This window comes from Quercus lobata, chromosome 6, assembly GCF_001633185.2.
Source record: "Quercus lobata isolate SW786 chromosome 6, ValleyOak3.0 Primary Assembly, whole genome shotgun sequence".
Taxonomy (NCBI): Eukaryota; Viridiplantae; Streptophyta; class Magnoliopsida; order Fagales; family Fagaceae; genus Quercus; species Quercus lobata.
In genome coordinates, this window is record NC_044909.1 from 20,814,862 (window position 1) to 20,828,901 (window position 14,040).

The 14,040-nt window shown below is 33.0% G+C and overlaps 1 protein-coding gene across 1 annotated transcript; it reads right to left on the reverse strand.

The window, feature by feature from the left end:
- Positions 1–5,613: 5,613 nt before the first annotated feature.
- Positions 5,614–13,593, reverse strand: LOC115994696 (probable inactive histone-lysine N-methyltransferase SUVR1). Its single transcript, XM_031118928.1, has 10 exons — positions 13,333–13,593; positions 10,677–10,878; positions 10,385–10,432; positions 9,263–10,130; positions 8,415–8,510; positions 7,057–8,246; positions 6,713–6,978; positions 6,235–6,301; positions 6,033–6,083; positions 5,614–5,938 (listed from the first exon to the last, which is right to left on the reverse strand). The coding sequence occupies exons 2-10, from the start codon at positions 10,863–10,865 to the stop codon at positions 5,846–5,848; spliced, it is 2,868 nt and encodes a 955-aa protein (XP_030974788.1). The 5' UTR covers positions 10,866–10,878; positions 13,333–13,593; the 3' UTR covers positions 5,614–5,845.
- Between the last annotated feature and the right edge of the window lie 447 nt (positions 13,594–14,040).

Below are 14,040 nucleotides of genomic sequence, written 5' to 3' on the forward strand. Positions count from 1 at the left end.
TCAGAGAGTCAGAGTCAAATATTTAAAAAATATTATATATTTAATATAAAATATAATATAATAATATATTTTGATTCGATTTGGTGTATTATAATTTGCCACCGAAATTTTCGATTTTTTATATAATAAAACTGAAACCGAACCGAACTGAAATTTTTGCATCGGTTCAGTTGGTTTGAAGCGGTTTTTTCGGGTCCTCGGTTTTTTGCACACCCCTAGTAAGTAAATAAAACTACTTCTTGTTATGGGTAATTTATGGTGTAAATGTTTGTTTTATTTTCCACTCTATATCCTCTAATTGGATTTCTAGAAGCTGAAATTTGTGGTTTTGTGTTAGCAATTTGGAAGATTGAAGATATCATGGTTAAGTTATCATACTTGGAAAACTGTGAGTTGAGATAATGGATTAGAGATTGTAAAGGTTGTTCTGTATGTAGGTTTATTATGTAAAGATGTTGTTTCACAAGTAAATTTAATTATTAGTTGATTAAGTTTTCTTGTTGGCTTATAATTATAACCTGAACAACATGTTGGTATAAGAATTTTATGTTTTGTTGCTTGGTATGGCAGTAGCTTCATAATTCAAAACTTAGTCTATGGATTCTTTTGATCATGTGATTTGTATATATATGTATGTTTATGTGTTGCCGTGGGGAACTTTTGTGAGATGAGAATTAAGATTTTCTTGAGTTTGAGAGTTAGGTTGTGATTCATGTATAAGTTTATATACTTAGGAAGATTTATTAGTAATAAGTTTTGGTCTTTTTAGGTCACAATAACGTGGACACTTGAGCTCATCTTATTCAAGTCTAACGTTTTATGCTTTCAGGTAAGGGATATATGACATGTGCGTTTGATAAGTATAAGGTTTGTTTAGAAATTTATTATGCATTAAAACTTTTTAATTAGAAATATTACATATAATCATGATTTAAGTAAAGACATGTTCGTGAATTGTCGAGTCTTATATATATATATATATATGATAGTTTTTAGCATATTGATGCTATTACTTATACCACAAACACAATATTTAAGAATGAAGTGGATATGCTACTATTATGAAGTATTTATGTAAAAGCATAATTGTTATAAAAATATAGTTTTAGAGTTATTCCATTGTTATGATTTGAACTCAGCCAGCAGGAATTAAAGTATTGGCATTTCCATGGAAATATTAATTGATTGGTCATTAAAAGTGGTGAGGACTCTATTGTACTCGCTCTTGTTGGAAAATACCAACTTGTAGAGGATGTCAACCGACCCCCATGGTTGATGGTCTGAGCACACCGAAAGGAGTGTGATATTTTTTATATGATCCTGGGATTTCCTAACATTGTGAGGAATGCTTGATGCCTGGCACAATATGCTAGAAGTCTCCCAAAAGTTGTGACAGACTTACAATTAGACTGACTAATATAGTACTAATAAGCTATTAGGCTATTTTAAGTTTATAAGAAAAATATGATGATAAAAAATGTAAGTTAAATGTATTATAAATCTGATGGAAAGTTTATGATAAATGTTTTATAGTCTATTTAAAGATAAGGTTACTGAATTATGTTAAAGTTCCTTATTATGTCCTTTTATTATTATATGAAAGGAAAAATGATGTTTTCGTATGAAAGTTTGTAAGTTATTATTAAGAATCGTATGAAGACTAGTTATTAAAGCTGGCATATCTATGGAATATTTGATTTACATGCACTCTTATTAAATACTCATGGAACGTAAAACCTTACTGGGCTTCACAGCCCATCCTATTATTTTTCAGTGCACAGGTTCTTTTCCAAAAGCAACGAGAGTATTAGAGATGATAAGGGCTCTATGGTTCTTGTTTTTTAGAACGTATAGTTTTCTTTTGTTGTATATAAAATATAGTCTTTTGTTGTATAGGAGGAATCAAAATGTACTTGATTATTATGAACAAAGATGTTGTTAAGTTTGTTTTGAATCCTAGTTGTATGTCTTTGGAGTTAGATTTTTAAATAAAAGTTTTGCTAAATGTTTAGTTATGTAATATTTACTCGAAAACTTTTAGTTTCAGTCAAGTTGTCAAATTTGCAAGTTTGACTGTAATGCAGTTTTATGTTTCCATGAACTTTGTATATTATGGCTTTTATGCAAGGAATGAAAACGGATATGAGAAATTATTTTTGATAAGCACCTTCAATTTTAGTTTGTTCGTGTTAGTATTGAGTTAAACTTGATATTAACATGTCGGTCATGCTCTAAAATCTGAAGTACAGGCTTGGGTCGTGACACATTATCTATTAGCCAATGACTAATTTGTACCCTGTTATAGCCACTAATCGAAGGGATATAGTTTGCATCACAACTCACCATAAGTAAGAATGGTAGATGCACTATCTAACAACAAATATAGGCAAACAAGCATGACTATTTTAGCAAAAAAAACCTATTTTACCCATAACAGAACTACAAAATCAGAGGCATAATAAATTTGCTACAAACATTACTATTATACATTGATGCCTTTTAGAGAAACAACAATGAAAGCAATAATAAATACAAAAGTACTATCAAATCACATACACGCTATCAAATTATCTTGAATAATCAAGTGCTATTATCTTTGCACAATACAAAAATTACAACATTGTTATTATCCTTGCACAAGTAAAGACTACAACAAATATATCTAACATGATCAGATATTGAACAATCATGTTCCCTGCACAAGTAAATACTACAAATGAGATATCTAACATCAAATTATCTATGTCAACCATGTGCTAATATCTTTGCACAATACAAAAATTACTTGATTAAATATTGTCAATAATAATATTCAAATTATAATGAAAATTTAGACTTTAACTTCTTCAAGATTTCCAAACGACGTAGACGAATATATTCATTTTGCTCAAAATTCATGTTTCTTATATCTTTCATCATAATTTTATCTTCCACTTTCATCTTTTCTACTTCATTCTTCTCTTTCTTGATACAAATCAACTATTTTCGTTCTTTTGATGCAATGTACATTAACTCTCTTCATTCTTCTAATGCAATGCGCATACTTTCCTTTTTTTCATCATGCATTCTCCTCTTTTGTTCCTTGATTTCATCCAATTGGGAGGAAAGTCTTGGGACCACATCATTGCTAATCTTTTTTTTCTTTAATTTCTCCTCTTTCTTTTCTAGATTTGTTAAGCCTGCAAAAGTAGGACAAAATTGTGTTGCTTGCTGTCTTGGGTGGACCTTCACATTATCTCTTATATTCAACCATTTGGCTTCATTCCTCAAAATATTCCAACAATGTTCCATTTGAAATAAGGTTCTGCTATTACTTTTATACATAGTTTTTGCATCATCAATCTACAAAAGCGACAAATTGATAATAATGAGTATCATAAAACTTTCAGTGCATTGATGTATAATACATATTAGATGTTGAGTAGATATACCTTGTCATGCTCAATTTTACTACTTTCATTCTAGCTCTCAATTTGAGCCAAGAATCCACAAAACTTGTTGGTATCACTTTGGATCATTGACCACCGATTACTTAAAGAATCCTTGGAGCAGTTAAATTTCTTGTTATTGTGGAAGGTGGATCAAATTCTATCCCAGAATGTTGTGTGTTTTTTGTCAGTTGAGGTCACGATATCTAAGCTAACATTGAGCTACGTCGACATTAGCTTAATGTCTTCATCTATGGTGAATTTGTTTCCCTGTTAGCATTTCTTAGTAGTTGATTTTATTTCAATGGGGGTGCAGATTGTCTCATTTCAACTTGGGGTGGAGATTGATGGGCATTCATGTCTGAATGTGGAGTGACCATCAAAATACTATTGCCAAAACCTTGTTCCTCGTCATGTAAAATGTCAAGGAAGAAGGGATTTTACCGAGTCCATCACCTAAAAAAAAAAAAAAAAAAACCAAATTAGTTCAAAAGCAACACTAACATAAGAAACCAAATTATTTCAGTTTATCTAATGCTAAAACTGAAAATTCTATTACTCCTACTATTATTATTATTATTTTGTTTGAGGAAACCCTTATATGATATTTATTCTTCAATATTTACCTTATATTTTAAAGGGGTCCCTATGTTTTGCAATATTTCATTTTAGTTTTTATATTTTAAAGTTTATGTAAAAAAATGTCCGTGTCATTAACTATTTGATTGAAAACAGTGACTTGACAAATAAAACACAGAAGATCCACTCAAGCGAAATATATTTATGTACAACATAGTTTTGATAGTAGCATAAATCTGATTGACTGTTCACACAGAAGCTGAACCACAAAATGCCATACTATAAATTTTCCAAAGAGATGAATGTATATATGTAATTGAGACACTGATGTTATTCAACATTTTTGCAGTAAGGATGAGTTTTATTTCAAAACGTAAAAATTAAATATAAAACCAAAATAAGTTAAGGCAGGATGGACTGAAAGTTAAAAAACTTTATAGAATCATTTTTTTTTTTTTTTTTTGAGAGAAAGACAAGAAATTAGAATCTGATACATTTAAAATTTTTAAACAAATACGTGACATGCAATCTATACGTATAATAAGCATCACTCGCAAACCAAAGTGTATCCGTGGGCACTTAGCATAATTTTTTGGGCCATATCGTAGTTCTCCAAACTGATAGCCATTTTATTCCAAAAAAGCCACTCTCAAATCTCAATCTTCTGCCATGGTGCGAAAATGGCAAAGAGCCAAACAAAAATGAAGACCCCTATTTTGTTCTTATTTTTCATTTGTATTGAACTTGTGAATGGTTTTGTAAAATAGAAAGAAGTTTGGATTCAACCTCAACCACTGGAAAGTAGGAACTGAGGGAAGAGAGTTCATTATATCCGGGATGGTTTAACTATTGTTCAATGGGAGAGTTCAGAGTAAACCAACCATGCAAAGTGCAAGTTTGGGTTGTTATTTCATGTTCAATTTGATGCTCAAAATCGTCAATATAGTTGGGAAAAGGGGACTTAAAACAAAAAATTGGAAGAAGAATCGAATTCATATTATAGAATGAAAGCTAATAAACAGATTAATATCCTATTGGCTATTGCTTATCAGATACACATTATGCTGCGATTTCGATTGTATTATTGAAAGCTATTTATTGATACTTGCGATTATATATTGTAGCTCAAACTCATGAAGCTATAGAGAAGTAGGTGTTAACATCAGCCATGACCTGTTTTATTTATTTATTGGCTAACATGCATATGGGTGTCTGAGTCTCAAAGTTCTTTGAAAATCTGACTAAATTTCTCCGTGCATGTATAATTCCGCAACCATATATTCCCCTTCACTGAAGTAACCATGATGAGACATCTCTTTTTTTAAAAACATTAAATTCATCAGGTGGCATTGCAAACAACCATGCCGGTTCCCCACTTTTTGGGGCAGATTTATTCATGAATTACTCGCTGTTTTTAGGATATGTATTTAGTTATAAGTTATAACACACTAAAATAAAACTGAAGAAGTTTCGAGTGTTAGAATCACTATGTCATTGTCATCCCCAATATGAATAACTACGACAATCAAATTTCATAGTCATGTCATACAGTAAGTAATTTGGAGGGGGGGTGGGAGGCTATCTTAATCTCATGCACCAAGACTAATTAAGTTGAGTAAAAACAGGGGGGAATTTTTAAAGATATCATATAAACTGTGGTTTCACAGCACTAAGACTAGATTTTTTATATTTACAAAATAGATGGCTCGTTCCTACCCTTCACTTAGCACTGGAAATGGAATATCCCCAATTCAATTAAAACAAGATCATATGCGATATTAGAACAATTTGTAAACAAGATGACAATATCAAGCTGATACCACCTCTTCAAACAACTTTCAACGATTGGATCCACGACATTGTTGGCTTCCACATAGGCATTGAAAAGCCTTCACGGGATGATCACAGTCGTTAAAGTCAATGCCATAGTCCTGTGAAATGTAGCATGCACATCCGGTAAGTTTAACCGTAACACAAAAGAAATTTAATATAAAACATGCTCCTATAAAAGTTGAGCCTCCTCACCCAGGTCAGCTCTTCCATAGCATCGACCTTCCTTGTTGTAAAAAATGCAAGCTGCATGATTTAAAAACCCAATAAGTGATATCATTTTTACCTATCTAAAAAATAATTAATTGTTATGTGTGTATGTGTGTGCGCGTGCGTGTGCGTGTGTGCGTGTTTGTATTTCTATATATATGTGTATATAAAGAACAAGAACCCATACATGATAGTAGTGATGATCTGGAGTCTCCACTTCGACTGGGATCTCAACCAAAGTAGCATCATGGCATCTAATCAATAAAGTGTAAGATAAGAGTGTGAATTGCCTTTACCTCATGATCCAAAATGTTATAAAAGAAGATGATAAATACAATCATAGAAATCCACAAGACTTATAGGGTCCATCTTACCAGAGAAAAAATAGTTATTATCTATCATTTTTGTTTTTAACAATGTTTTTATTACCTAAAAAAATCTTACCAAACAAAAAACAAGAGATAACAAATTAAGTTAGGCGTCACATAATTTGCTTTTCTCCAATAGATATAATTCAGTATGCAAAGCAATCACTTGTATAACAAAGGTATAATTTTCAATAAAAAATTGGTAAGGAGAAGGCATTAACTAAAATTATAATATCAAGAGCAAACAACATCGAATGCAAACAAGTAACACATGCATCACACACATTACATGAATACCTGTGATTGATAAATCTTGCAACATTTCCAAACACTGTTGCATCCAAACAAAGGGCCTCTTCATCTTTTAAAACACCCTCCGAAACCCAGTCTGCATCCAGTAGCACCGGGTAAGTATGCTTCTCAGTACCAGAGTTCTGCAGGTTTCTCTCATGCAGTTCTGAGTTGGTAACGATTTCCCCCACGTACTCACAAACAAAAGCTGCTTTCGGCAGGTCTTGAAGCGTTCGAAGACCCCAACCTTTTCCTTCAGGGGTCCAAAACACCTGAAACTTACAAGTAAATAATTCCTTAGTGAATACATTTTAAATTATTTAATTTTTCAAATTCTAATGAAATCAAACCTGCAATTTTGCTGTAATGCCTCGCTGAACAACGCGGTTTCCACACGACTTGTTGCATCCGCATTTAGACCAGCACTCTTTTATAAATCTTCTCAGTAAATGGCCCTTGCATCTATTAGATTTCTTGTTGTTCTTAGACCCTTCTAGTGGACAATTCTTACAATAAAAGTACTGGTGTTTTTTAGGGTTCCGATTTATAGTGATGGACTCTTCTAGAAAGTTCTGTTTCAACAGTCCCCCAGGCATGTAAGCAAATTCACCTTTCGTTTCACGAGCACATGCACAAGGTACAGGTGATGATAGACAATCCCCAAAACAATTAGAGCAACAATGTTCATCCGATATACGAGCAAGTGCAAAATTCACATAACCTTTCCTATAAACTAAACTCTTTGATATGTATCTAAAGGCTGGCAGATCTTCGGCACTGCCCTTCATCAACGGTATTTTTACCTTTTCTTCCCCTCTGGTTATGTCATCAACATAGTCACAGTAATTCACAATAGAGAATGGTGAATGGTGTTTCTGAACAATCTCCCAATTGTTTGACTTAGAAGATTGTGGATCTTTAAGAAGTTTTAACCTCCTTTCACTTTCACCACAAATGTTCTCCATATCCTTAATCTCAAAACCAGCAACACCATGAAGGCCGCCCAAACCACTTGGAGCTATAGGTTTGGGAATTTGGGGTATTACCTTAATCGGATTCTGAAATCTGACTGATCCACTTGAAAGGCTTGAAGGAGTGCAATGATTGCCTACATGACCATCTTTGCCATCATGACCCCCTTGTGCATCAGATATCTTGGATGCCGGTATATTTGTGGACCTTAGATGTTCATCAACAGCAGAGTCAGTGCCCATTGCCCAGAAGCGTTCACAAAATTCTGTCATCAGCTCCAACAAAGAGAAGTTGAATTCTGTAAGTCCATGTAATTTAAGAAAATTTTCTTCTACCACCTTGAAAACAGCATCCAAGCTTGGAATATGAAAATCAGACCGCCCAGAAGAGTTACAAATCAGGGAAAGTTTCAACTCTCTCTTGGGAGATGAAGTAATATCAAACTGTGATACTTCTGAAACACCATCACCTTTATCCATAACATCCAAAGATTCAGATTCCAGGGACTTTGAACCATCTTCTTTAGCTGCAGAACTTTTTCCATTTGAAAGACCATCTACACTTGGAGCTACAAGAGAACAACAGGCAGTCAAAATTTAACATTCAACAAGAATTAATGGAAATGGAAGGAAGTTAGACCTATTCAGCAGCAGAATAATGATGTTAATTATGACCCTAACAATCACCTAGAAAAATATAAAGCAATATCACAAAGTGATAAATTAAAATCACTAACCTTTTTCATTCATGTCTAGAGATTTAGATTCCAGGACCTCTAAGACATCTGCTTTAGCATTTGAACCATTTCCGTATGAAGAAGAACCTTCTATATCTAAAAATTGGGTAAGCCAAAAAATACATATATATATATATATATATATATATATATAGTCAGAAATGCATCAACCAGGAGTATTAATATTCAATCAAAGAAAATACAAATAAACAGGGAGGTGGTCCAGAAGAAGCTTAATTTTAATCTTTAAGGCTCACAATGTTAAACAAGAATCTATATCTATATCCACATATACATAAATACACACATGCACACAAACGCAAACACTACCCCATGGAAAAGAATTGGAATACAAATCAAAGCCAGTATTGCCACCTCTTCTCAATACAGAATTTAAACCAATCAGACATACACAAATTGCACATATATTGGCCCCGTGGACAAAAATTAGAATACAAATAAAGGTCAGTATTTCAACCTCTTTTAGATACAGAATTTAAACCACAAATGCCATCAAAATGATAGCATTTAAAATCCATCAAATTGAACAACCATTTTAAGCCTTAAGTACCAAGATTTGTATATGGTCTAATTATTGTTGCCTTAGAAAGGTGAAACTTGGCCCAAAACACTTAAAGAGAACTTTATCAGGTAAATTTCAGTAGTCAGCACTACCTAAGCATAGGAATACAAACCAAGTGGCAGAGTTAGATGCAGGCTTCAGTACAAAGTCAACTGTCTACAGAATCTTTACATCCACTACAAACCGTGGATATACATTTCATATCTTTAAAAAGCCTGTCATTGATGGTTGAAATTGTTATTGAGCTACCAAGAGATTGGTTTACCTGGAAGGATTATAGCAAGAGGAACCTCGTCTAGCAGATGTTTATCAGTGGAGGGCTCATCTCTGGGCAGATTAAAATTGTTTTCTTGATACATATCAAGCACATTTTCTACAGGGGTATGATCCAAATAGGGCTCAACCATCAGCTTTTCAAATGGCCTAATACCATTTCCTCTCTCAGATGTTAACCTTCTCTCTCCTGGAGCAACTTGAGGAGTTACTGATGTCTTTCCTTTTTGAAATGATAAAGAATCAGACTCAGTGCTATTGTTACAAAGATTTGGTTGAGATGGCCCTTTTGCTTTAGGCACTGGAGAAGTTGTAGATGAATTACATTTCCTGGATTCATTTTTTAGATGTTGCAGCCGTGAGACAGGCTTTGACTTATTTTGCTCAATCCAAACTTTCAGTTGAGTTGACTCATCTACTTCTTCTTCATCACAAATTTGAATTAGTTCAGCATCAGGCTGACTCTGCCGTGCCCTTCTTGGGCGTGATCTTTTCAATAGAGGTTCTGAGTCTTCAGGCTCTGACCAATCTTGAGAGCCTGAAGAAACTTCATTTATATCCTGATATCCCCTTTTAGATGGAGTTATTACCAGCTGCGAATTGGAGGTTTCAACAGGGACAAAAGCACTTTCTTCCTGGTGTCTTTGATGCAATCTCTTCACTAGCAGTTCAGAGTCTTCAGGCTCTGAACAATCCACAGCGACCAAAGCCCTTTCTTCCTGGTGTCTTTGATGCAATCTCTTCACTAGAGGTTCAGAGTCTTCAGGCTCCGAACAATCCACAGCGACCAAAGCCCGTTCTTCCTGGTGTCTTCGGCGCAATCTCTTCCCTATAGGTTCAAAGTCTTCAGACTCAGAACCCTGTTCAGAGATTAAAGATAATTTTATTTTATCATCCTTGTTTGCCTTTCTTATTGGTGACTGTAAATTCATCAATAAACAAATAAGCTAAGATAAGATATGAATAAGTACTAACATTACTTTTTCATAGATATTTCCTTCAGTATACTGGATAAGATTGCCAAAATAACATGAAACCTTGTGACAAAATACATTTTGATATAGATACATGCTGGCTTAAAGAACAGATATGTCTGCTAAGGTAAGATATACACCTTTGCTTTCTCGTTTGAGCAAGCATCTTTCTTCTTTAATTCCACACTCTGTCAAAAGGCATCAATAAGCAAACAAAGAGGGAAGAGTTTAGGGCACAAACAACAATTATCACATATAAAAAGGGAAGTTAAGTAAAATGGGAAAAAAATCAGTATTCTCGTAGTTCATCTTCCACTACACAGTGAATGGGGGCAATAACATGAATTAAAAAAAAAAAATCAATAAATTAAAACATTTGATTTAGGCACTACAAATTGAACAGAAGATGTAATATAAACCAATAAGGTTCACCTTTTCTTGTTCTTGCTTCTTCTGCAATAGGGCTTCAATCAAGGCTCTATATTCATCGTTTTCAATATATCCCCAGTTATAATCAGACGATTCAAGAAGTTGATTCAGCACTGGTTTGACTTCACTTTCAGGGAAGCCAATACTTTTCATTGCCTTGCAGGCAACTGTTACTTTTCGCTTTGGAGGCATCACTAGATTTGATCTTTACTCATTACAATATGATCCCAAACAAAAAGTCAATTACTATACTCCCACAAATACCGGAATAAGTGACAATTACAAATGAAAGATAGAAATCACCAATGAATGCATACATCAGAGAAAAAAGGTATGCAGCATATATCAACCCCATACTGAAAGCATAAGGAAAGGCATTCAAAATGTATGTCCCAATAATGTTAAAATTGAAAACAAATATAGAAACACACACAGAAAATTTAAACACCCAAGCATAATTGAATATAGCAGAATGAAAGGCCTTCAAAGTTCAAAATATATGTCCCAAGAATGTTAAAATCCAAAACAGATACAGCAACACACAGAGCAAATTTGAAAACCCCCAACGTAATTAAAATATATCCATGTAATTTTGCATGCCATCTTAGGGCACAACACCAGCCCCTAGCAGGAAAAATGCTGCTTCTTAAAAGAGGAGTTGGCTACATGAGTTTTCTTTTTCTTTTTCTTTTTCTTTTTTCTTATTAGTAAGTTACACATGCACTTAGTGAGTCCTGAACCTACAACCTCACTGTCCATCCCATTATTATGGAAGAAAGAAGTGCCAATTGAGCTATAGCTCATTGGCAGCTACATGAATAATTTAATCACATAATGATGGACTCAAAAGAGAAACCAGATCAAATGTCAGGGAAGAATATGAACTCAATTCAAATGCTATGTAAAAGACCCTTAAACTGTTCATAAAACAGAATGTCCAAACTCATCTTAAATAAATAATTTGTAAAGCTCGATACCTTTGAAAATAGATCAACTAGGTTTTATTTATTTATTTATTTATAATTAGATCAACTAGTAACTCAATGACCACAGATGCTACAACAGTCACTGGCCTCAACCAAGTTGTTAAAAAACATCATTTAAGTTGTTTTAAAAGAACCAAAAAAGTGACAAAACAAGCATTATTAAATTTAGGATTTTATTAACAAGTGCATTCATGCATCCATTAAGGAAGAACTAATGGGTCTCACTGAATTGGGAAACAAGAAAAGCATATAATCAAATACTTCTTTATCTAACTCATGTGCGACTCCTCCAAAAAAAAAAAAAAATACTGATTGATTATAATAAAAAATTCAACATTAACAATTGTGTTGAGGCACTTGTAAACCGGACCCTTAAATTTAATCAACTGGTAAATATAAATGTCTTCGAGAAAACTTTAATATGTCCATCTTGGACTGACAGCAAACATTGAATTAAATAAATGAAGTCTCCATGGCATTTAACAACATAAACACTATGACCCACTTCAGCGGGACATCCCAACACAGCATGTACTTCATAAACAGTTTAAACAAACATGTTAAGTAAAATGCTCAAATCCCTAACAATGTGTACTATAAAAAAGAGAAAGATCTGTAAAAAAAGCCACTTGCTTTTATGCTATGCAGAACAGTCCGATATAAAATTTTCACAAGTAAGAAGTAAAACAAAAAATTTTCATCAACTAATAATATAAATAAAGGGGCAAACAATGTAAAAAAAAAAAATTTATATATATATGATGCGCCAAATTCAATCCCATTCAAGGGGAACAAAAAAGAAAAGAGTGAATGCAAAATAGTTATCAAACATCACATAATCTGTCACCGTGGCACTTCCTCAATGAGTCAAGAGCCCACGCACACTGCTGACAACCCAGATAACATCAACAATTTCCATCAAACAAGACAACCCACACAAAAAAGACCCAAATAATAAAACATAAAATGCTGGATTTAACGTATGTTAAGACTTGTGATTTGTTTGGTTAAAGAGAAAAAGACATTCCATTATTTGGTACATAATAAGACAAAAAAAGCACCTGGGTTTTCATGGGTTTTCATTTCTTAAGCTTCAAGCAACCAAAAAAAAAAACACAAAAGAATTCCTACCTCGAAGACTTGTAAAGTCAAGAAAAATGTTCTTATTTAAAATCGCATTAGATAACAAAGAGTTATTTTAAATTTATTGTACACTTACATAAAGGTCATGACATAAAAGATTATGGTCTTATATTTTTCAAGAAGATAATAAAGTATTAAATATATAAAAAAAAATGAATCTTTAAGAAACTAAGCAAGAGTTAAAGAAAAAAAAAAGAAAGAAATTTAATATTTTTTTAATATCCCAGTATTCAAGGTGAAAGATCTATTAGGTGATAAAAGTTGACAACTTTTCCCAAAATCTACATTAATTTTTCTATTTTTTTAAACAAAACATAATGATTGGCCCGAAAGTTACGAGCACCTTTGTTTAACATTTCAAAAAAAAAAAAAAAAACTTCGATTTTCTAAGATATCAAAAGAAAGAAATCCTCAAAATGCAGGCTTTGAGATATATAGCTTAAACATACCCTTTTGCAGTTTTGTTTGTAAACATGCAATTCATGAAAGAGAGAAGGAAGATGCATGAGATTCAGGGATTAGAATAATACCTTTGAAACACAAAAGGGGGTTTCTTTCTTTGTTTCTTTGTTTCTTTGTGGAGCTATGATCAGAATTCAGAGAGGTGTGGAAGTGGAACAACTCATCAGCTTCTTCAGTTTTGTTATTGGTTTTTGTTTTGCCAGTTAACTCGCAACGTGAATGTCCTATTGGCCCATTGGCTCACAGTCACACTCAGTGCAAGGGCCAAGGACTAGTGTCAAAATGTCTAAATTACCCATTTCTTCAGTTTCTTTTTCTTTCTTTATTTATGAAAACCCCATTGGCTCAGTTTCAGTTTTGTCTCACTCTTTTATTTTTTGGATATCTTTTATTTATATGGTCTACTTTGACTCTTTGACTGATTTACTTGGTTCATCAATGAGATCGAAAATTTTGTTTATGTTTAGAGGGTGTTTGGTTTGAGAGAAAAAAGAAGAAATGTATTTTGTATTCATTTTTTTAGTTTTTAGTTGGACCACCATTAAAAAATTGATTTAATTTTGTCATTTGTATTCGGTTTTTATTTTCAATATTAAAAAAATGGATTTAAATAAAAAATTTAATACACATTTTAGTTGCTTTTATTTTCAATGAAAACAAGTACGCTTGTTATATTGTTGAAAACAGTTAGACTTGCATTTAATAAGGATTAATGAAAACCAATAGTTCTCTTTTTTTTTTGGGGGGAGGGGGGGGGGGGTGTTGTTGTAAAAAAC

Coding starts and splice junctions, on each gene's coding strand:
- LOC115994696 (XM_031118928.1), bottom strand. CDS start 10,865: ATGCCTCCAAAGCGAAAAGTAACAGTTGCCTGCAAGGCAATGAAAAGT. Junction 6,979..7,056: donor GCATTACAGCAAAATTGCAG/GTTTGATTTCAT, acceptor TGTAAGTTTCAG/GTGTTTTGGACCCCTGAAGG. Junction 5,939..6,032: donor CTATGGAAGAGCTGACCTGG/GTGAGGAGGCTC, acceptor TACATTTCACAG/GACTATGGCATTGACTTTAA.